Raw genomic sequence first — 23,468 nt, 5'->3', positions numbered from 1 at the left:
TGAAGGACAAGTTGTAGAAGGTTTATGAAAAATTAATTGTAGAAGGCATTCTGTGTGTGAACATATTGGCTAAAGTTAAATGGGATGAATGACAATTAGACCTCACTGATATACCAGCTTGCAAAGGATAAAAGTTTCTGCCAATACTATTAGACACCTTTACTGACTGGGTTGAAGTGTACCCTACCAGAACACAGAAGGCTAATAAAGTTATAAAGGTTCTCTTAAAGGAAATAATCCCCTGGTTTGGGTTACCTCAAAGCTTCCAAAGTGATAATGGCTCATCTTTTGTCTCCCAAATAACTCAAGGGGTTTCTAAGGTTCTCAGAATCAAATATTATTTACATTCAGCATGGAGACCTCAATCCTCCAAAAAAGTGGAAAGAGCTAATCAAACTCTAAAATAGGAGTTAGCTAAGCTATGTCAGGAAACATCAGAAACTTGGATCTGCTTACTGCCCATAGCCCTTTTAAGAATCTGTAATTCTCCTAGAGAAAAAATTAATATGAACCCACACAAATATTATATAAAGGGCCATTTTTAACTAATGATCTAATCTCCGATCCAGAAATATCCAGTTTAGTAAAATACCTAGTTAACCTGGGATAATTTCAGCAGGCTTTACCAAAGTTTGGAACTCAAAAGCTCCCCACACCAGGAACTAACCACCAACCCTAAATCAGGCCAAGAGATAAGGTACTCGTTAAAACATAGAAGGAAGGATCACCTGCTCAACAATTACAATCCAAGTGGAAGAGACCATTTTCAATGGTACTGGCCATGCCTTCTGGGGTCAAAGTACTAGGATTAGATAGTTGGATACATCTTTCTGGTGTCAAGCCTGTGTTATGTGAAGTCCTGGACCTGGAACCTGAAGCTCCCATCAGCCACTACACCTGTGAACTTGTGAAAGACCTGAAGTACCTGTTTAAAAGACAGCCAAAAGATAAGTAAAAGCCTACCAACTTTCCTTGGTGTCTTTGTTGCTTAGTTACTTTAAACTGGATAATAGTAGCCATTGTTATATTTTTACAATTTAATTGCTTTCTTCTAAACGAATGGAATCACTTCCTTTGTAATAATTAAGCAAAGTGTTTTAATTCATTCTTATAACAAGCATTCTGGAACAGCATAGTTATCCACCCCCTGAAGTTCCTATTCTATAGCACAAAATAACAAATAAGTATTTTTTTTTGGTTCCATAATGGTCACCCACAGCCTGTGTATACAGGACCATGCACAATAGGAATCAGCTTTATTTTACAACAGAGCTTCTCTTTGCCCCTCCAGCAATTAATGGATTTTGGGTATTTATTAAGAACTTTACATTTAACTCAAAGACAGTTAAATACCACCAGCCCAGCTTTGGCAAAGGACTGTTGGCTTTGTTTATCTCCAGCATCATTCAAATACATTACCACCCCGATCCCAGCCCAATCTTTGGCCACTTTGGCCCTGGGGGAAAAAAATGAACTACAATGACAGGACAAGCAGTAAACCTTCTCCAGGACTATCAGAGCACCCTTTCTGGGGTTGCATCCCCACAGAAACCCATTTGGGGCCCAACATCAATGTACACAGAGCTAAAATTCCAGGTGCTACTTTGTATTAAGAGAAGCCAAAATTTTGGTCAGGCCCTGGGAACCTTGAAAAGTCATCAATGTAACTACACCCTAGAGATTAACCCCTCACATGATCACATAAACTGCACAGTTACCCAGACTGTGTCATTTAGAAAACCTGTATAGTTTTCATGGAAACCATCCCAGATAAGGGCACTTCAAAGAATATACAGTCTAAGTACTGTCAAGATAAGCCCACGAGCTGTGTTCACATTTTCCTTTGGGAAGACTGTACTAATCCTCAGACATCTAGTTTGCTTTTGGTTCCCCAGTACGAAATACCTCTGGATGCTTGTTGGTAGACACTAAGCCTAACTACCTCCAGTGGGAAAATGGAATTGCTGGGGCAACTCAGGATATTTCCCAAGGTCCTTTCCAGTCTTTAACTGGGGCCACCTTCACAGGGACCTTAACCACTTGGGAAAGTGAAAACAACAAGCTAACTCACATGTTCACCATAGAAAATTCTTGTCTTGAAAAACTAGGAGCCTTTTTCCTGTGTGGAACTAGTTCTTACTTATGTTTACCAGCCAATTGGACTGGAACCTTTACACTTGTTTATTTAGCCTCTGAAATTAATATAGCTCCCAAGAACCAATCCCTCATTATACCTTTAACTGCAACTGCCAGACACAAATGAACCATCCAACTCACATCCCTTTTGGTAGGACTACAAATAACTGCGGGAGTGGGAACGGGAGTTAGCAGGGTTGCAACATCCCTATCCTATTACCAATGCTTTTCCAAGAATTTTATGGAAAGCTTGGATGACACTGCCCAAAGTAAAAAAGAAAAAAAAAGAGACAGACATTGCCCAAAGTATAGTCACCATACAAAATCATATAGATGCCTCAGCAGCAGTTGCTTTGCAAAACAGAAGGGGATGAGATCTAACTGCTGTAAAGGGGGGCTTATGTCTTTTTCTAGATGAAGAATGCTGTTTCTATGCCAACCAATGAGGACTAGTAAGAAATGCCACCCGAAAACTACCCAACTGGGCCTCTAAGATACACAACAGCTATCTGACTCATGGGGCTCCTGGTCAAAAATGCTAACTTGGGGTCATGGCTCCTTCCTCTGGCCAGTCCATTAGTAATGACTATACTTGTCTTGGTTTTTGGACTGTGTTTGTTAAATCTCTTAACCAAATTCATTTCCTGTCACCTAGACACCATCAAGCTTCAGATGATCATGCAACAATGTTTCCAGCCAGTTCCAGGCGGAGACACCACCCTTGGCCATCAAGAAGCTATCCTGTCTCCACTAGACAGGGTGGGGAGAGTTCTGTGATTCCCCAGTAGATAGGGACTGTGCCTAAGGTCAGCATAAAGCAGTTACAGAAGAAAGACTATCAATCCCTTCACCTCCCATAAAGATTTATGAGGATCACGTCTTTCAGGGGGGAAATGAGGTAGGAGAACAGGGTCTGAAGGCAGGGAACTTCGGTGATTAATGCTGACTTCCTGGAACTGAATCAAAAGGAAAACCCAAACGTTCCACACCCCAAGTAACAAAAGGATCAGAGGCAACCCCTGCCTTCTGTGTCACAGATCAAAAATGGAAAGTGCCTCTTCCTGCAACCAATAAGACTGGTCACATTGGCCTAGTTTTCATTTGCATAGAGGTATAACTTTGTAACTTCACTTCAGCCTCTGGTTGGTCACCTTCCTCAACCAATCAGACTAGTCATGGGCCACTACTTCATTTACAGAGGATATAAACCAAATAACCAATGGGAAACCTCTAGAGGGGATTTAAACCCCAGAAAATTCTGTAACCTGTGCTCCTGAGCTGCCTGCTCCAGACCACTCCCACTGTGTGGAGTGTGCTTTCATTTTGATAAATCTATGCTTTTGCTGCTTCATTCTTTCGTTGCTTTATGCATTTTGTCCAATTCTTTGTTCCAAATGCCAGGAACCTGGACATCCTCTATCAGTAACACCAGGGGCTGGGGATGAGGGAGGGATGAATGGGTAGAGCACAGAGGATATTTAGGGTAGTGGAACTACTCTGTCTGATATTATAATGGTGGATACGTGACATGGTACATTTGTCCAAATGCACAGAATATACAACATAAGGAGTGAAGCCTGGCCAGGTGCAGTGGCTCATACCTGTAATCCCAGCACTTCGGGAGGCTGAGGTGGGAGGATCACTTGAGCCCATGAGTTCAAGACAAGCCTGGGCAACACAGTGAGACTCCATCTCTACAGAAAATTTTTAAATTAGTCAGGTATGGTGGCGTGTAGCTGTGGCACTAGCTACTGGGGTACGGAGAGGTGAGAGGATCACTTAAGCCCAGAAGGTCAAGGCTACAGGGAGCTATGACTGTACCACTGTCTCAAAAAAAAAAAAAAAAAAAAAAAAAAAAGCGTGAACCCTATCAAAAACTATGGACTTTGGGTGATAATGATGCCTCAAGGGCCAGGCATGGTAGCTCACGCCTGTAATCCTAGCATTTTGGGAGGCTGAGAGGGGCAGATTATGAGGTCAGAGATCGAGACCATCCTGGCCAACATGGTGAAACCCTTACTATGCTAAAAATACGAAAATTAGCTGGGCGTGGTGGTACGTGCCTGTAGTCCCAGCTACTCAGGAGGCTGAGGCAGGAAAATCGCTTGAACCCGGGGGGCAGAGGTTGCAGTGAGCTGAGATCACACCACTATACTCTAGCCTGGTGACAGAGTGAGACTCTGTCTGAAAAAAAAGAAAAAAAAAAGATGCCTCAAGATAGGTTTGTCGATTGTAACAGACATACAATACAAATGCAAGTTGTTAACGGCAGGAGAAACTGCATGTGTGTGTGTAGGACAGCAGACATGGGAACTCTGTACTTTCTCCTCAACTTACCTACAAACCTAAAACTGCTCTAAAAAATAAAGTCTATTAGCCTGGGCAACATGGTGAAACCCTATCTCCATTAAAAATACAAAAATTAATGGCCAGGCACAGTGGCTCACGCCTGTAATCCCAGCACTTTGGGAGGCTGAGGTGGGTAGATCACCCAGGTCGGGAGTTCAAGACCAGCCTGACCTATATGGAGAAACCCCGTCTCTAATAAAAATACAAAATTAGGGCCGGGCACGGTGGCTAACACCTGTAATCCCAGCACTTTGGGAGGTCGAGGCGGGCAGATCACGAGGTCAGGAGATCGAGATCATCCTGGCTGACATGGTAAAACCCTGTCTCTACTAAAAGTACAAAAAATTAGCCAGGCGTGGTGACGGGCGCCTACAGTCCCAGGTACTCGGGAGGTTGAGGCAGGAAAATGCCATGAACCCGGGAGGCGGAGCTTGCAGTGAGCTGAGATTGCGCCACTGCACTCCAGCCTGGGTAACAGAGCGAGACTCCGTCTAAAAACAAAAACAAAAACAAAAACAAAATTAGCCAGGCGTGGTGGCGCATGCCTCTAATCCCAGCTACTTGGGAGGCTGAGGCAGGAGAATCACTTGAACCTGGGAGGTGGAGGTTGTGGTGAGCCAAGATTGTGCCATTGCACTACAGCCTGGGCAACAAAAGCGAAATTCTATCTTAAAAAACAAAAACAAAAAAATTAGCCAGGTGTGGCGGTGTGCACCTGCAGTCCAAGCTACTAGGGAGGCTGATACATGAGAATTGCTTGAGCCAGGGAGGTGGGGGCTACAGTGAGCCAAGATAGCACCACTGCACTTCAGCCTGGGCAACAGAGTGAAACCCTATCTCAAAAAATAATAAAAAAATACATTAATTAAAAACAAAACAAATGAAGTAAAGAAGCCTAAATGGTTGGGATGATGAACTGTTCTGGAACTGATTATGGTGAGGGTTCCACACTCAGGGAAGACACTGGAAGCCATGAACTGCACACTTCGAATGGGCGAACTCCTTTGAATGGGGGAACTGCTGCAGAGAGCACCCAAAGAAGCTTCCTCCAAACAAGGCTCCCTCCTTGCCCCCTGGGGCCCTGCGGAGAGCTCTCTGTCCAAGTTTGTTAACTGTGAGTTGCTCACCACAAGGTCTGCTCTTACCTCGGGGGGCCACCTGCTCTGCCCTGCACAGGTCCTCTTCTTGCTCCAGCTGAGAGATCACATCAGATTTGGAAAGGAAAAGCCCTGGTCAAAGAGGGAAAAAGGACTTGCTCCTCTGCTTGGAAACCAAGAACCATGTCCTGGGTCCAAACTTCAGTTCCTAGTGCCATCCCGAGGAAACTCCCCACTGCTGGGACTACAAGTCCTGTCCCAGAGCTAGAGTGAGGGGCAACCCCTGGGACCTGCACCTGAAAGGGACCTGCTTCCAGTATCTTCCAGCCCATCCCGGAACACCCTTCAGAACTTGGTACAGCTTTGAGTCCTGGGGGTAGAACCTCCTTCCATGGGCACAGCCCCTTACCCAGGGAGACAATATGCTCCCAGGTCTCCAGTGTCACCTCTCGGTACAGTGTCCTCTGGGCCAGGTCCAGCTGTTCCCACTCCTCCTGTGTGAATGCCATAGCCACGTCCTCGAAGCACACAGATGCCTGAAACAGGGCACTTGTTACTGCTCAGAGACCCCAGGTCCTCATGCCCTCATAGAGGTACCTGCTAAGGCCTAAATGTTGGTGTCCCCCACTAAAATTCATACACTGGAACCTAATACCCAGTGAGATAGTGTTAAGAGGTGGGGTCTTTACAAAGCAATTAATGTCCTCATAAAAGAGGCTTGAGGGGCGCCTGTGTTCACCTTCTACCATATGAGAACACATAAAAGGTGCCATCTATGAGACAGCAGGCCCCAACCAGACCAACTCTGTTGACACACTGATCTTGGACCTACCAGCTTCCAGAACTGTGAGCAGTAAATGCTGTTGTTTGTAAATTACTCATTCTAAGGTATCTTATTATAGCAACCCAAATGGACTGGGACAGCTCCATGTATGTGGTCTGTACCGTTACTTTTCTGGGCATCTCACCTCTTGCCAGTCACAGCAGTAGTCCTGATTTCTGGACTGGAAATGACAGGAACTCCACTAGGAGATCCTTACCCACTGCCTCTCTACAAAATCACAGATTCGAAACGAGGTAAGAAAGACGCTCTAAATCAGGAGTGGGAAAACTACAGCCTGTAGGACAAATCAGGGCTGTGGTGTGTTTTCAACAGGCTAATGCTATAGAATGAACTGTTCCCCAAATTCACATGTTGAACCCTAACTCCCAAAGTGACTGTTTGAGAAGGTGATTGGCCAGGCACGGTGGCTCACACCTATAATCCCAGCACTTTGGGAGGCCAAGGTGGGCAGATCACGAGGTCAGGAGTTCGAGATCAGCCTGGCCAACCCGGTGAAACCCAGTCTCTACTAAAAATACAAAAATTAGCCGGGCACGGTGGCACGTGCCTGTAATCCCAGCTACTCAGGAGGCTGCGGCAGAAGAATCACTTGAACCTGGGAGGCAGAGGTTGTAGTGAGCTGAGATTGTGCCATTTTACTCAAGCCTCAGTGATGGAGCGAGACTCCATCTCAAAACAAATAAACAAACAAACAAACAAAGAAGGTGATTAAGGTTAAATGTTTAAAAACTGCTGGCCGGGCGCGGTGGCTCAAGCCTGTAATCCCAGCACTTTGGGAGGCCGAGACGGGCGGATCATGAGGTCAGGAGATCGAGACCATCCTGGCTAACACGGTGAAACCCCGTCTCTACTAAAAACTACAAAAAACTAGCCGGGCGACGTGGTGGCGCCTGTAGTCCCAGCTACTCGGGAGGCTGAGACAGGAGAATGGCGTGAACCCGGGAGGCGGAGCTTGCAGTGAGCTGAGATCCGGCCACAGCACTCCAGCCTGGGTGACAGAGCGAGACTCCGTCTCAAAAAATAAAAAAATAAAATAAATAAATAAATAAATAAAAATAAAAACTGCTTAAGAAGGTGATTGGGGGCTGGGCGTGGTGGTTCACACCTGTAATCCCAACACTTTGGGAGGCTGAGGTGGGTGGATCACTTGAGGTCAGGAGTTCGAAACCAGCCTGGCCAACATGGTGAAACCCCATCTCTACAAAAAATTAGCTGGGTGTGGTGGCGGGCACCTGTAATCCCAGCTACTTGGGAGGCTGCGGCAGGAGAATTGCTTGAACCCAGGAGGCGGAGTTGCAGTGAGCCGAGACTGCGCCCCTGCACTGCAGCCTGGGCAACAGAACAAGACTCTGTCTCAAAAAACAAACAAACAAACAAACAAACAAAAAAAAAAACAAAAGAAGGTGATTAAGATTAAGTGAGGTCATAAGGGTGGGACCCTAATCCAACAGGACTGGAGTCCTTATAAGAAGAAGAAGAGGTCGGGTATGGTGGCTCATGCCTGTGATCCCAGCACTTTGAGAGGCTGAGGCTGAAGCATCTCTTGAGTCCAGGAGTTTGAGACCCGCCTGAGCGACATGGCAAAACCCTGTCCTCACTAAATATATAATAAATTCGCCAAGCATGCTAATGCATGCCTGTAGTCCCAGCTATTGGAGAGGCTGAGGTGGGAGGATCGCTTGAGCCCAGGAGTTCAAGGTTGCTGTGAGCCAACATCACGCTGCTGCCCTCCAGCTTGGGTAATAGGAGATACTACGTCAAAAAATAAAATAAGAAGAGGAAAAGACACCAGAGCACATGCATACTCTCTTTCTCTCTCCTTACTACATAAGGACACAGTGGGACAATGGCTGTCTGCAAGCCAGGAAGAGAGGGCCCTCACCATTTACAGGGGATCCGGTAGGTAGGTAACTACAGTGCTTTAAGGGGACACTCCCCCAGCCAGGGGTGTCCGTGAGGGTTGAGGGCCCAGTGTGGCTGTCGGGGTATAGGGCTCAGCTCCATCCATCCCCAAGGGCCTGAGAAGCAACCACAAGCAAAATGTCGGAAGCACAGACCTGGCCTGGTGGAACAGGCATGGGAGACTTGTGCTGGGTCTAGTCTAGGGAGCTCTAGGCTCATCCACGCTGGTGACGGGTGCCGCACTTTACTGCTGGGAACTGGAGCGTTTCACTGGGAAGCACTGGCCAGCACTGGAGCACTCCTGTGTGACAGCCTGCAGGGGCGGGTGCTATTCCTGGACCCATTTTACATCTGTGGAGACCAAGGCACTGAGAGCAAAGACCCCCACTCACCTGGGGCGGAACCAGCTTAGAACGTGCTTCCATTTCCTCCCTGCACTTGAAGAGGCTGCTGTGTAGAGGGCAGAGGTCCTCAAGAGACCAGTCTGGAGTGGAAAACAAGCAGAGATTCAGCCCCTCGGCTCCCGCACACCTCCAGGGCCCATACCCACCCTAGAGAACGAGGGGCTGGCCAGCGACAAGCAGGGCTTCCCAGGTGCAGGAATGGGCCTCACGCCTGGGTACAGACCTGGGCTACCTCAGGCTCAGGGGACGTGCCCAGTCACATGCTGGGTGTCTCCGCTGTGAGCCCAGACATGCAGCAGCCCCCTCAACAGTCAAGGGCAAGGAGGGGCATTTTCCCTATCATTTCATGACTAAGGAAGGGAGATGGAGGCCAGGTGACTAAGTAATTGTACATTTAGCATATCACAATGTAGCATAAGCTGTTTTCAGAAATGATGACAATGGGGCGTGGGGACAAGGAGGATGTGACACTCCCCAGCAGGGCGGCGCAGGGAACTTCCCTCGGCTCTGGGAGGGGGTGTCGTCCAGGGATGCCCTCCCTTGGTCTCAGCTGAAAGTGCCAGGATGCTGCCTACTGCCAGGGCACGACTGTCACCCTCTCTCCTGAACTCAGTCACCAAACCCTTCATATCTTCTGCTTGTCTAATCCCCTTGCAGCAGTCACATCACTGTCCTACTGAGAGTTTGGCAAAAACCCTCCTGAGTGGCACCAAACCCTTCCACACATCTGACTCCCATCACCACATCAGCACTGAAGCACACCCTCTGCAGGCTCCAACAGGTTACTCGAGACCACTGAACATTCCAGAAACGCCTCCGGTATCTCTGCCTTTGCTCATATGACTACGCTCGCTCGATCTGATGGTGCTTTCATTTGTACAATGCTTTCTAGTTCATGAAGAGCCTTGAACTCTGACCCCAAAGGCCAGCGTGGTGGCTCATGCCAGGAATCCCAACACTTTGGAAGGCTGAAGCAGGCGGACTGCTTGAGTCCGAGAGCTCAAGACCAGCCTAGGCAACAAAGTGAGACCTCCTCTCTATAAAAACATTAGCCAGGACGGGTGCGGTGGCTCACACCTGTAATCCCAGCACTTTGGGAGGCCGAGGCGGGCGGATTACACGGTCAGGAGATGGAGACCATCCTGGCGAACATGGTGAAACCCCGTTTCTACTAAAAATACAAAAAATTAGCCGGGCATGGTGGCGGGTGCCTGTAGTCCCAGCTACTCGGGAGGCTAAGGTAGGAGAATGGTGTCAACCCAGGAGGCGGAGGTTGCAGTGAGCCGAGATCATGCCACTGCACTCCAGCCTGGGCGATAGAGCCAGACTTTGTCTCAAAAAAAAAAAACAAAAAACAAAAAACCCATTAGCCAGCCGGGCACAGTGGCTCACACTTGTAATCCCAGCACGCTGGGAGGCTGAGGTGGGCAGATACAAGGTCAGGAGTTCAAGACCAGCCTGGCCAAGATGGTGAAACCCTATCTCTACTAAAAATACAAAAATTAGCTGGGCATGGTGGCCTGTGCCTGTAATCCCATCTACTCGGAAAAAAAAAAAAAAAAAAAAAAGCGAAACAACTCCCATTTGGGCTAGCAGAGCAGATAAAGGCAGCCATTGCAGACGCCGAACAGTTATCTTTCTTCCGGTTTGAACGCTGGCATTTTTCTTGCCCCATATTCTCAGAAAAAAAAAAAATTTCCCTGGAATATCAGGTATCAAGCCATGCATTGCAGAAATCTCGCTTTCTCTGTGCCATATTTTTTTGGCAGTTTTCACCTTTCCTTTCAAAAGCTTGGGAAATTTCTTCCACCAGCATCATCTCCTGCAGATGTTGGGGTGCTGGTCCCCGCTCTGGCCAGGAACACAGAGCCTAAGCATGGGCCACCTCACAGAAGCCTCAACACTCGCAGCTGCTGGTATGTCACCCCAGTGATGCTCTCATTTCCCAGGCAATCACTTCAGAGAACTCTCCTGCTCTCAAACACTCCTGGTGCCTGAGGCCTCCTTTCCTACACTGAATTCTGCAGGGATACTCTCCCCTCTAGGCATGACCTTCGTGGCAGGTCCTAATCTCTCTTCCGAACAGACACATAACATTCTTCAGGCAGCCGGCCGGGCGCGGTGGCTCAAGCCTGTAATCCCAGCACTTTGGGAGGCCGAGGCGGGCGGATCACGAGGTCAGGAGATCGAGACTATCCTGGCTAACACGGTGAAACCCCGTCTCTACTAAAAAAATACAAAAAACTAGCCGGGCGAGGTGGCGGGCGCCTGTAGTCCCAGCTACTCGGGAGGCTGAGGCAGGAGAATGGCGTAAACCCGGGAGGCGGAGTTTGCAGTGAGCTGAGATCTGGCCACTGCACTCCAGCCTGGGTGACAGAGTGAGACTCCTTCTCAAAAAAAAAAAAAAAAAAAAAAAAAAAAAAAAAAAAAACATTCTTCAGGCTAACCAAGCACTCAAGTCCTCCAAGAACAAGTGGAAAGAGAGAGCTAGAAGTGAACAGCAAATTCAGTGCTGAAACAGAAGACAAAGACAATGCAATGCAAAGAACTGCATGCGACCTCAGTGCCAGGGAAGGACAGACAAGGCATCAACACACACAAAAGAAATGGAATGTAGGCAGGGTGCGGTGGCTCACGCCTGTAATCTCAGCACTTTGAGAGGCCGGGGCAGGCAGATGACGAGGTCAGGAGATCAAGACCATCCTGGCTAACATGGCGAAACCCCGTCTCTACTAAAAAATACAAAAAAATTAGCCGGCGTGGTGGCGGGCGCCTGTAGTCCCAGGTACTCAGAAGGCTGAGGCAGGAGAATGGCATGAACCCGGGAGGTGGAGCTTGCAGTGAGCTGAGATTATGCCACAGCACTCCAGCCCAGGCGACAGAGCGAGACTCCGTCTCAAAAAAACAAAAAGAAAAGAAATGGAATGTGAATGATTAGAATTGCTATTAGATGACAAGTTTGGGGAAGAGGCATTCACACCCTACCAAAAAAGGTTTAAAGTATAATATAAGCTATGACAAAATGTTCAACTTGCAAGACTTAGAGTTGGTGTATGTACACATTTATCTGACTCCCAACATTAAACTTACTCAAAAGAACAAAGTGGGCCAGGCACAGTGGCTCACACCTGTAATCCCAACACTTTGGGAGGCCAAGGCGGGAGCATCGTTTGAGCCCAGGAGTTCGAGAATTGCCTGGGCAACACAGGGAGACCCTATCTCTACAAATATATATACATATATATTTTTTTTAATTGGCTGGGCGTGGTGGTGCATGTGTGTGGTCCCAGGTTCTTGTGAGGCTGAGGCAGGATGACTGCTTGAGCCCGGGAGGTTGAGGTTGCAGTGAGTAGTGATCGTGCCACCACACTCCAGCCTCAGTGACAGAGTGAGACCCTGTTCAAACAACAAAAAGAAAGGAAAAGAGAAAGAGGAGAAGGAGAAAGAGAAGGAGATAAAGAAAAAAATGACCCCTACCCCAAAAAGGTAAATGCTAAACCCATCATTCCATGATGCTGAAATGGTCACACTGCCACATCACACACACATTACAGGGAGTGTGCAGGGCTGGTTTAGCAAGCCTGGGTTGTCCACACCCTGCACTTTTCTTTTTTTTTTTGAGACAGAGTTTCACTCTGTCGCTCAGGCTGGAGTGCGGTGGCACGATCTCAGCTCACTTCAACCTCCATCTCCCAGGTTCACATGATTCTCCTGCCTCAGCTTCCTGAGTAGCTGGGATTACAGGCACGCATCACAATGCCCAGCTAATGTTTGTATTTTTTAAGTAGAGGTGGGGTTTCAGGATGTTGACCAGGCTGGTCTCAAACTCCTGACCTCAAGTGATCCACCCAGCTTGGCCTCCCAAAGTGCTGGGATTACAGGCGTGAACTACCATGCCTGGCCGACACCCTGCACTTTCTTAAGAAAGGTCTGTGCTGTGCACGGTGGCTCACGCCTGTAATCCCAGCACTTTGGGAGGCCAAGGTGGGCAGATCACGAGGTCAGGAGATCGACACCATCCTGGCTAACACGAGGAAACCCCATCTCTCCTAAAAACATAATTAGCCGGGCGTGGTGGCAGGTGCCTGTAGTCTCAGTGACAAGGGAAGCTGAGGCAGGAGAATGGAGTGAATCCAGGAGGCAGAGCTTGTAGTGAGCAGAGATCTAGTCACTGCACTCCAGCCTGGGTGACAGAGTGAGACTCTGTCTCAAAAAAGAAAAAGAAAGGTCTGATCCTTGACTGGCTGCTGGGGAGTAACCTCTGAGCCCTTGGGCTATCCTGCCTGATAAAATGTCTTTGCCTGCCAGGGGCACTGGGCCATGGTATATTGGGGGGATCTCTGGAGGGCCTGAGTAGACAAAGTAATTTATATGGGTTCCATGCCTACATAACAGATCCCTCAATAAAAATCCTAGCCACCAAGGCTTGGGTGAGCTTCCTGGTCCACATGGTCATTGGAGAATTAAGCACTGTCTACGCAACTTCACTGAGAGCTGAATGAGCTGAACGCTGGTGCTGGTCTCTCCTGGACTCCAGCTTATGTGCCTTTGCCCACTGTAATTTTTTTTTTTTTTTTTGAGAGGGAGTCTTGCTCTGTCGCCCAGGCTGGAGTGCAGTGGCGCGATCTTGGGTCCCTGCAACCTCAATCTCCTGGGTTCAAGCGATTCTCCTTTCTCAGCCTCCCAAGTGCACGCCACCACACCTGGCTAGTTTTTCTATTTTTAGTAAAGACGGGGTTTCACCATGTTGGCCAGGCTGGTCTCGAACTCCTGACCTTGGGCGATCTGCCCACCCCGGCCTCCCAAAGTGCTGGGATTATAGGCATGAGCCACCATGCCTGGCCTTGTAATTTTAATCTGTATCCTTTCAATGTACTAAACTGTAACTGTGAATATAAGAGCTTTTCAGAGTTCTGTGAGTCCTTCTGGTCAACCTGTGAATGGTCTCAAGGACCCGCACACAGTGAACGCCAGGCTTACTTAATAAGAAACAGGCCTTCAGGAATTTCGAGAAAGGTGGGCCATTTCTTCACAGGAGTGGTCCTCAACTGGGGGCAGTTTTGCCTTCAGGGAACATTTGGCCACGTTTGAAGACAGTTTCGGGAGTTTGGTGGGAGTGGAGCCGGGAGGAGGTGCAGAAGGGGACAGCTACTGGCTGCCGTCTGGTGGGCAGAGGCCAGGAAGGCGTAAAACATTCTTCAGCTCATGGGGCAGCCCTAGAGGATAATCTGGCCCCAAATGCTGACTGTGCTGAGCTGAGAAACTGCTTTACAGGGAGGAAGAACCTTGCGGGCAAGGCTGTGTCAGGCACAGGACTCTTCAGCCTGAGGCCAACCTCACACACCAGCAGGCGTGAAGAAAACCTGCAGCCGCAGAGCGCCCAGCCTTGTTCATTTTCACCACCTTCTCTTCCTGAACACGAAGAAAAACTCAGAGGCCAGTCAGTCAGGACAGAGTAACAGCAAATGAACACTCTGCCTCCCCTGCACAAGGAGAAGAAACTCACCCTGACACCACCAAACCTGCGTCCTGTGTCCCCTCCCTGTTCTGCCTGTCCCTTTGCATGCTGATCAGGGCTTTGCAATTTTTTTTTTTTTTAACCGTGACTGTAGTGAGTTGAATGATGGCCACATCCTAATCCCTGCAACCTGTGAATACGTGACCCTACATGGAAAGAAGAGACCCACACTGAAGATCTTTAGATGGGGAGACTGTTGGGGGTAAGCCTGGTGTCACCACAATGATCCCTACAATGAGGGAGGTAGGAGAACCAGAGACAGAGGAGGAGAAGTGACAACAATGGGAGGCTCCTAAGCCAGACACCCACACCCCCTCTGTACTGAGCACATCGCAGACCCTCAGAGTTTAAGGTTTGAGGATTTACGACTTTTCCAAATTTCACCCTCACCTCAGCCCTATAATGGCCACTCTTGCTTTCACACATGCCTGCCTTTCTGCATGTGTATGTTTAGGTTAAATATTCAAAAGCAGAATTGCCAGGCAGCTCCCAGAATGCTGCACACAGGTACACACGCAAAGGGAAGAACTGCTCCTTGAGCTGTCCCAATGCAATAAGAGAGGAAAAGCAGCAGTGTCACCATCAACAATGATGAACTCTGGGCTCGCTCCAAGTGCCAGGCTCCAGGCCAGGGATGTAAGTGGGACCCAGACCCAGCAAGGGCACAACCCCAGCCTGTGGGGCCTTTTCCCAGGTAGCAGGGAGGCCACATGAGCAAACAGGCAAGAATAATGAAGTGCAGTCAGCATTGGATCAAGGAAAGAAGATAGTGCTATGGCCACAGGATGAGGTTAAGGGAGGGGAGGCACTCCAATGCACAGGCAGAGGCTGAGGCAGACTGGAAACCTCACCCCAGAGATTGGGAAGACCCTGGCACATCCCATGACCTGAGCATAGAGAAAGGCAAGGGCCACAGCTAGAGAAAGTCCCATACAAGTTGAGATTCTATCTCAGAGAGAGAGAAGGCATTGCTGGGCTTATGTAGATGTTGGCAGGCTGGAGAATCCACTGGGGGGAGTAAAGGTGCAATAAGGAGAAGAAGTGGCTATCACCAAAGGCCTGGACTCAAGGGACAGCAAAATGGAGAGAAGTGGGCAGATTCATTCTCTACACTGGAAGTATAATCAGTTATGCGATAGAATTGGGAGTGAAGGCTCAATAATGACATCTCTTTTTTTAGATTCAAGAACTTGGGAAAGTTTCTATCTTTTCCCAGAGTGAACAAGAAGGAGGAGGGAAATCAAGACATGTTAAGGCTGGACTCAATTTCCAAGTGGGAATGTTACACAGGCAGTTACATTTGCCAGCCTGAAGCCCAGAAAAGAATTAGGGCACCACAATAAAGACATTTAAGTCCACGAGACTCAGCAGAACTTAAACTGAACAGGAACAATTGAGTTACAGAGAGGGAACAGGACCCAGGACCAAGGGAACTCAATGATTTACAGATCTAATAAAGGAGGGGCCTTGGCCGGGCGCTCAAGCCTGTAATCCCAGCACTTTGGGAGTCCGAGACGGGCGGATCACGAGGTCAGGAGATCGAGACCATCCTGGCCAACACTGTGAAACCTTGTCTCTACTAAAAAATACAAAAAACGAGCCGGGCGAGGTGGCAGGCGCCTGTAGTCCCAGCCACGCGGGAGGCTGAGACAGGAGAATGGCGTGAACCTGGGAGGCGGAGCTTGCAGTGAGCTGAGATCCGGCCACTGCACTCCAGCCTGGGCGGCAGAGCGAGACTCCGTCTCAAAAAAAAAAAAAAAAAAAAAAAAAAAAGGAGGGGCCTTGTGTACACAGAAGAAAATCTGGGCCTTTTAATTTTCCGTGGGCAGAATATATTACAGATAGAAGTGTGTAGATAAATCTATAAATTATCTACTTTGACACCATACTTAAAATAATTTATTATACTCTATTTTGTCTTCCGGATAAAATTCTAAGATAAGTGTTTTAGTTTCTCATATAGTCCTTCTCATATTTCCTTTAAGTACACAATTTTTGTTTTATATCTGTGCTATGGTGTCTGGCCCATAAACATTCAAGATTAATGTATCTTCTTCCTATAGCCTTTTATCACTAAAGAGGTGATAAGGCCAGGCCTTAATCCTGTAATCATGCCTGTAATCCCAGCACTTTTGTAGGCTGACGTGGTTTGGCTGTGTCCCCACCTAAATCTCTTCTTGAATTGTAGCTCCCATAATTCCCATGTGTCATGTTATGGGAGGGACCCAGGTAACTGAGTCATGGGGGCAGGTCTTTTCCTTGCTGTTCTTGTGACAGTCTCACAAGATCTGATGCTTTTATAAAGAAGAGTTCCCCTGCACACACCCTCTTGCCTGCTGCCATGTAAGGCGTGACTTTGCTTCTCCTTTGCCTTCTGCCATGATTGTGAGACTTCCCCAGCTATGTGGAACTGTGAGTCGATTAAACCTCTTTCCTTTATAAATTACCCAGTCTTGGGTATGTCTTTTTTTTTTTTTTGAGATAGAGTCTCACTCTGTTGCCCAGGCTGGAGTGCAGTGACGCGATCTCGACTCACATCAAGCCTGCAAGCTCCGCCTCCTGGGTTCACGCCATTCTCCTGCCTCAGCTTCCCAAGTAGCTGGGACTACAGGTGCCTGCCACCACGCCCGGCTAATTTTTTTTTTTTTTTTTTTTTTTTTTTGAGACGGAGTCTCGCTCTGTCGCCTGGGCTGGAGTGCAGTGGCCGGATCTCAGCTCACTGCAAGCTCCGCCTCCCGGGTTTACGCCATTCTCCTGCCTCAGCCTCCCGAGTAGCTGGGACTACAGGTGCCCGCCACCTCGCCCGGCTAGTTTTTTTTTTGTATTTTTTAGTAGATACGGGGTTTCACAGTGTTAGCCAGGAGGGTCTCGATCTCCTGACCTCGTGATCCGCCCGTCTCGGCCTCCCAAAGTGCTGGGATTACAGGCTTGAGCCACCTTGCCCGGCCTGTATTTTTTTTTTTAAATAGAGACGGGGTTTCACCGTGTTAGCCAGGATGGTCTCAATCTCCTGACCTTGTGATCTGCCCACCTCTGCCTCCCAAAGTGCTGGGATTACAGGCATGAGCCACCGCACCTGGCCTGGGTATGTCTTTATTAGCAGCATGAGAACAGACTATTACAGAGGTCAAAGCAGGAAGACTGCTTGAGCCTAGGAGTTGGAGACTAGCTTGGACAACAAAGTGAGACCGAATCTCTACAAAAAAATCAAAAAGTTAGCTGGGTGTAGTGGCATACACTTGTAGTCCCAGCTACTGAGAAGGTTGAGGTGGGAGGATCACTTGAGCCTGGAGTTCAAGGCTGCAGTGAGCTGTGATGGCATCACTGCACTCCAGCCTGGGTGACAGAGTGAGACCCTGTTTCAAAAAAAAAAAAAAAAAAAAGATAAAAGTGTCCTAATGCTGTTGAACTAAAGGTCTACCTTATCTGATATTATCTTGCCACCTATTTCTTTGTTTTCACTGATAGATCTATTCTCATCCTACCACCTGTTTGTCAAAGCCTGGATCATCTGACTCTTCTAAGTAGCACGTATCTTTAGCTTTTTATTTTCAATTCAAAGTGTCTACTGAAACAGAGTTCTACTTATCACATTTACTGTGAGAACTAGTCTTATTTCTGCCATTACATATTATATTTTCTATTACTTTTCAAGTTCAAGACCAGCCTGGACAACATGGTGAAACCCTGTCTATACTAAAACAATAAAAAAATTAGCTGGGTGTGGTGGCACACATCTGTAGTCCCAGTAACTTGGGAGGCTGAGGCACAAGAATCGCTTGAACCCATGAGGCGGAGGCTGCACTGAGCCGAGGTCATGCCACGATTACAGCCTGGGTGACAGAGCGAGATCCTGTCTCCAAAAAAAAAGCAAAACACCAGGACTATTTTTTGAACTTGACAAAATATTTAAGCTTCTTTAATAAAAATAAAGATCTATGAGAAAGAGAGGTGCCAGTCACAAACAGTTCATAATAAAATAAACTGCACAGCTGAAAAATATAAAAAGCTGCTCTGTATTAAAGACATATAATCCCAGCACTTTGTGAGGCCAAGGCAGGAGGCTCTCTTGAGGTCAGAAGTTCGAGACAAGTCTGGGCAACATGTGAGACTCCGTCTATAAAAAAAAATAATAATAATGAAGACATGAATCAAAACACGCTGGGGCCTATGATCTCAGCCTCCTTCCCTAGAAAATGCCCCAGGTCTTCCTACCTTTCAGAATCCACTGACCACTCAGGCTGTACTTCCTACAGGCCAGGCACTGTACCCTGTTCTCTGCCTGAATTCATGCATTTGATCTTCCTTGTAACCCCACAAAGACAATTATCAGCATTTACCCTGTTTTCTGAAAGAGGAAACCAAGGCAGAAAGAACTTGAGTAAAACTTAACTGAGGCCTTGTGGCTGGGGAGTGAGAAGTGGGGAGCTCCATAGCTCATGGCCCTAAGCACACTACCACTCAGGCTCCCAGCCTCCCCATCTGGTACACCCCAGCCCAGCCCAGCCCAGCCCAATGCCCCTGTTCTTTTTCTTAGCATCCTTGGCCTGCGGTCCATCTCTTGGCCTCTCTGACCTGTTTGTTCTGTGTAATCTGCCCATGCCCTTGACTGCCCTCTCTGCCCAACCCTGCTAGTTTCTGAGTCCTGGGTGGTATACGAGTTCAGGAACACCAGTATCCGCTCAGTCACCATCCCCTTACAGCTGCAAGCTCATGCTCTCACTCCCTACTTCAGTCCCCTTCCACCACTGTCCTCTCTTTGCAGACAAATCAGCCTTTTAATTCACTCCAAGGGATGACTCTGGACTCTTTCAACTTCCTGGCACACAAACTCATGCAAGCCTGCACTCATTAGTAGCTCCCTTCAAATTCTGAGGTCAGATGTCTTCTCTCTGGTCAAGATGAATCCATAGCCCAGTGCCCCACCCCCATGCCTCTTCTCTCAGCTGAGGCCTGAACAGAGTGACCAACACTCACAGTTTCCCCCTCCTTATCTTGCCCATCCCTGCTCTGCTCTCTCATTCCTGAACACACACACAAACACAAATGTAGACCACACCCAAGAGGTCTGCCCAATATCCTATGTGATACTATCCTGTCCTGATGCTCCTGGCCTTCCCTGGGGAATCTCTCACTGCCTGTGTCCATTTCTGCTCTCTAACCCTGTCCTTCCTTGTCTGGAGGCATCCAAGGGCAAGGGCTAAGAACACTCACTTTGCAACCTGCTTTCAAAGTACTGCCTCCATTACCTGCTGCTGTAGGACTCTGAATGGGCCTCTTTAACCTCTCCAGGCCTCAGTTTCCTCATCTATAGACATCTGGAAAGACAGCAAGCCCTGCCTTGTGAGGATGCTGAAAGAACTGAGTTGCATTTACAGAGCTTAACATTGTGCTGACCTGCAAAAGGGGCACAACAGATGTATTCATAGTGATTATACTTGGACATAAAATTCTCCTTCTGTTCCTCATACTGGACCTGTGTGGGGGCTGAACTGGCAGAAGTCCCTCTGGCTACAGGGCTGGGGAGGGAGTTGCCTTCTCTTTCCTTTTCCAGTTTTCTCCTTTCCTGCTTGTGGGGCGATGTTTCCAATCTGCCCCAGGTTACATGTCCAGCCCAAACATCCTGGACTTCCTGCCACTGCCATTCCCTCCTCCACATTCAGCCATGTCCACCCACATGCTCCTCAACTCCCATGCAGAGACTGACCAGGAATTCCACAACTTCCTTGCACTGTGACTTCTATCCTGGCTTCACGCTGGAAACAGAAACACAGTCTTCCTCCACTCCTTCCTGTCTTTTGGCATCCCTCCTTAAACGGAGTCATTTCCACAATCAGATGTTTCCCTACTCCCTTAGACTCTGAAATCCAACCCCATGCCTTCCTCCTTAGCACTGCCTTGTATGGTCCCCATCAAATATTACCTAACATAAATGCAACCCCGATCCCTCACTTATAGGTGTTACATACACATCCCATCCTGTTCACCTCTGTAGTCTCTCACTGGGGTGCACCAGCAGCGCTTAACCACTGAAGGCCCCCAACACCCCAGTTACCCCTGCCCTGCCAGGACTGGCCTTAATCTTCTCTTCACTTGGAAAATACACACATTCTCTTCAAGGTTCAAGCTTCACGTACCATTGGAAGAAAATGTGTCCACGTCTGGAGCTGGGATGACCTCTGGGGTCCAACAGGCGCCACCTGGTGCCACTGTATCAGGAGGCTCTTGGCTGCCACCTGTGGATAAGCCGCAGAAGATGAGCTGAGGGAGGAAAAAGGAGCCGGGAGAAGCCCACTGGGTCGGCAGCCCCAGAGCTCCATACTCCGGCCTGAATCTCCAGCCCCTGCAGCCCTCGACCCCGGCCCCCTCTGTCAGGAGGGCCCACCCAGTCCTACCCCCTGCCCGGACCTGCGAGGGGGCCAGGCCCTATCAGTTCCCTCCCAGCTCTGCAGCAAGAGAGCCTCCTGACAAGCTCAGACCCAGCCGGGCGCTGCGGCAGGGGAAACCTGACTGGACTGGCCTTCCCTGTCCCTGAGGCCGGAGAGATCCCGATCCCATCAGGATCCTGCCCTTGCCCGGCCTCGCCGCATGAGGGCCCCGCAGGCCCTGCTCGTTTCTCCGGCACGCCCAGGTCACCTGGGGCGGCTCTGGCTTGGTCCTGCGCTCCGGCTGCACCCGGCTAACAGTGAAACCTCCGCGCCAACCTTGAGGGGGCCAGACTCACCCGCACGCACCGGGCAATGGCGCTGCTTCCGGTGGCCGGCGGACGTGCCCGCGCTCCGCGCAACGAACAACTCCCAGAATTCCGCGCCGCGGCCGTTGCTCCCACAGGCTTATTAATTGCCAACGGGAGCTTGGGGTCCCGCGGCGGCGAGACGAGCTGTTTCCTGTGTTCGCGACTAGCATTGTGGCTTAGGGAGTTGCTTCCCGCGGCTCTGTGCCTTGGCGCGCCTGTGCCCTCCGCCTTGAACGGGCCGCGCTGGTTCACATCCAGCAACCGAAGCCGAGACTGTGGAGGCGGCGCCCGGCGTCCAGGGCGGGACTGGCGCCTGATGGGGCTCGGCGCTGTCATCTCCTCAGGGGCCTTCCCGGCGCCTTGGCCTGCTGGGGAGAGAGACGAAGACTGCGCCATGAGAACGGTCCGAGGCCGTTAACCGGGAGCCCAGGGGCAAGGACGCCCGCCACCATCTGCGCCTGTAGCAGGGACTCGGGGACAGCCTGGGCATGGGGACGCGTCCTAGTGACAGAAACAAAGCCCCGGGTGTGCCCACTTGGAGCATTCCGAGTGGAAGCTGGAAGCACGCTCACTGGAGGCGGCGATTCGTCCTAGGTGATTGCTCAGTCGAGCCTGTTTGGCTTTCTGTAGTAGCTCCTAAGTGGGACAGGGAAAAAAATAGGGAGGCTGGCAGGTAGTGACCAAGTTCTGTTCGTACCTATTGCTGCAGAAGTTGTGGGTCAGAGTTCTGTTATTATAAATGGTCTCATGTTCAGTCTCAGTGCGTTGTGGGCCACAGTGTCTGAGACCCACCCCTGCTGACCCGTCCTGGCTCTTCAATGAGGGAGACCACAGGAAACTTTCCTACAAATGCCAGATAGGCGGGAACCACTGTGGCTCAGGCATCCTCAGTTCGTGGACTGTGTTTTTGTGCCTGGGGTGCATCTGTGACTAGCCTTCCTTGGCTTGACTGTCTTGTGCCTGACCTTGTCGATAACTTTACCCAACAGTCGTCACCTTTTTACTTGCTTATTTTCATACCTGGCTAGCACGACCCCGCAATTTTTAGATTCTTCCAGGAAATCTAGAATCTAACTCTCTAAGGGAGGATCTTGATGGATTCTAAGCTAATCGGAATGGACTCAAGCCTCTTGCTGTGTGAATTAGGCAAGGGTATTCTGGCCAAGGAGAAATAAGGCTGCTAGGGGTTTCCTGGGAAGGTTCCTTCAGTCTTTTTTTTTTTTTTTTTTTTTTTTTTTTTTTTGTGAGACGGAGTCTCCCTCTGTCCCCCAGGCTGGAGTGCAGTGGTGTGATCTCAGCTCACTGCAGGCTCCGCCTCCCGGGTTCACGCCTTTCTCCTGCCTCAGCCTCCTGACTAGCTGGGACTACAGGCGCCCCCCACCACGCCCGGTTAATTTTTTGTATTTTTAGTAGAGACGGGCTTTCATCCTGTTAGCCAGGATGATCTCGATCTTCTGACCTTGTGATCCTCTGAGGCAGAAGAATGGCATGAACCTGGGAGGCGGAGCTTGTATTGAGCTGAGATCACACCACTGCATTCCAGCCCAGGCTACAAAGCGAGACTCTGTCTCAAAAAAAAAAAAAAGAAAGAAAATTTCAAACATACAAAAGTAGAGAGAATAGTGTAATGAAACCCCATGTTTCACCCATGCATCGATTACCCTCACCGAGCTTCATTGACTGTCAGCATTCTGCCTTTTACTCTATCCCTACCTGCTCCCAGCTCCCAGAGTTATTTTGGAGCAAATCCTAGACACATCATTTCACCCATAAATACTTAAGAATTTAAGAATGTATCTCTAGGGCCAGGCGCTGTGGCTCACACCTGTAATCCCAACACTTTGGGAGGCCGAGGCGGGTGGATCACGAGGTCAGGAGATCAAGATCATCCTATCTAACAGAAACCCCGTCTCCATTAAAAATACAAAAAATTAGCCGGGCGTGGTGGCGGGCATCTGTAGTCCCAGCTACTAGGGAGGCTAAGGCAGGAGAATGGTGTGAACCTGGGAGGTGGAGCTTGCAGTGAGCCAAGACAGCGCCACTGCACTCCAGCCTGGGTGACAGAGCGAGACTCTGTCTCAAAAAAAAAAAAAAAAAAGAATATCTCTAAAAGACAATGCTTTTTTCTAGAGTGGGCAAATCCGAAGACACAAAGTGTTGTCAGGGCCTAGGGAAGTTTGAGGAGAAATTCCAGTCATTGGGAATTTGAGAAACTCTGGCTTCTTTCTGGGGTAATGAAAATGTTCTAAAATTTATTGTAGTGATGGTTGTAAAACTGTAAGTATATTAAACCATGTACATTTTTAGTGGATGAATGGTATGTGAATTATCTCTCAAGCTGTTTAAAAATCAACACCAAGACCTATTAGAAAAAAAAAGATATAATGGGAAAAAAGAATGACTTTTTTTTTTTTTTTAGACAAAGTCTCACTGTGTCACCCAGGCTGGAGTGCAGTTGCCAGGCACAATCTTGGCTCACTGC

At 48.8% G+C, this 23,468-nt stretch overlaps 1 protein-coding gene across 1 annotated transcript in view; it reads right to left on the bottom strand.

The window, feature by feature from the left end:
• The window catches only part of ZNF544 (zinc finger protein 544), a 33,576-nt gene extending 12,340 nt beyond the window's left edge, over positions 1-21,236 (bottom strand). Inside the window, exons 1-6 of the mRNA XM_030912786.1 lie at positions 20,975-21,236; positions 20,388-20,486; positions 19,500-19,568; positions 8,721-8,812; positions 5,992-6,118; positions 5,631-5,714 (exon numbers count right to left, since the gene is read on the bottom strand). Of these exons, the coding sequence (XP_030768646.1) occupies positions 5,631-5,714; positions 5,992-6,118; positions 8,721-8,753 (244 nt within the window). The 5' untranslated portion in view covers positions 8,754-8,812; positions 19,500-19,568; positions 20,388-20,486; positions 20,975-21,236. The remainder of the gene's footprint in view (positions 1-5,630; positions 5,715-5,991; positions 6,119-8,720; positions 8,813-19,499; positions 19,569-20,387; positions 20,487-20,974) is intronic.
• Positions 21,237-23,468: the final 2,232 nt, after the last annotated feature.

Source organism: Rhinopithecus roxellana, chromosome 12 (genome assembly GCF_007565055.1).
Source record: "Rhinopithecus roxellana isolate Shanxi Qingling chromosome 12, ASM756505v1, whole genome shotgun sequence".
Classification (NCBI taxonomy): domain Eukaryota; kingdom Metazoa; phylum Chordata; class Mammalia; order Primates; family Cercopithecidae; genus Rhinopithecus; species Rhinopithecus roxellana.
This window is presented reverse-complemented; position numbering and strand designations above follow the sequence as displayed.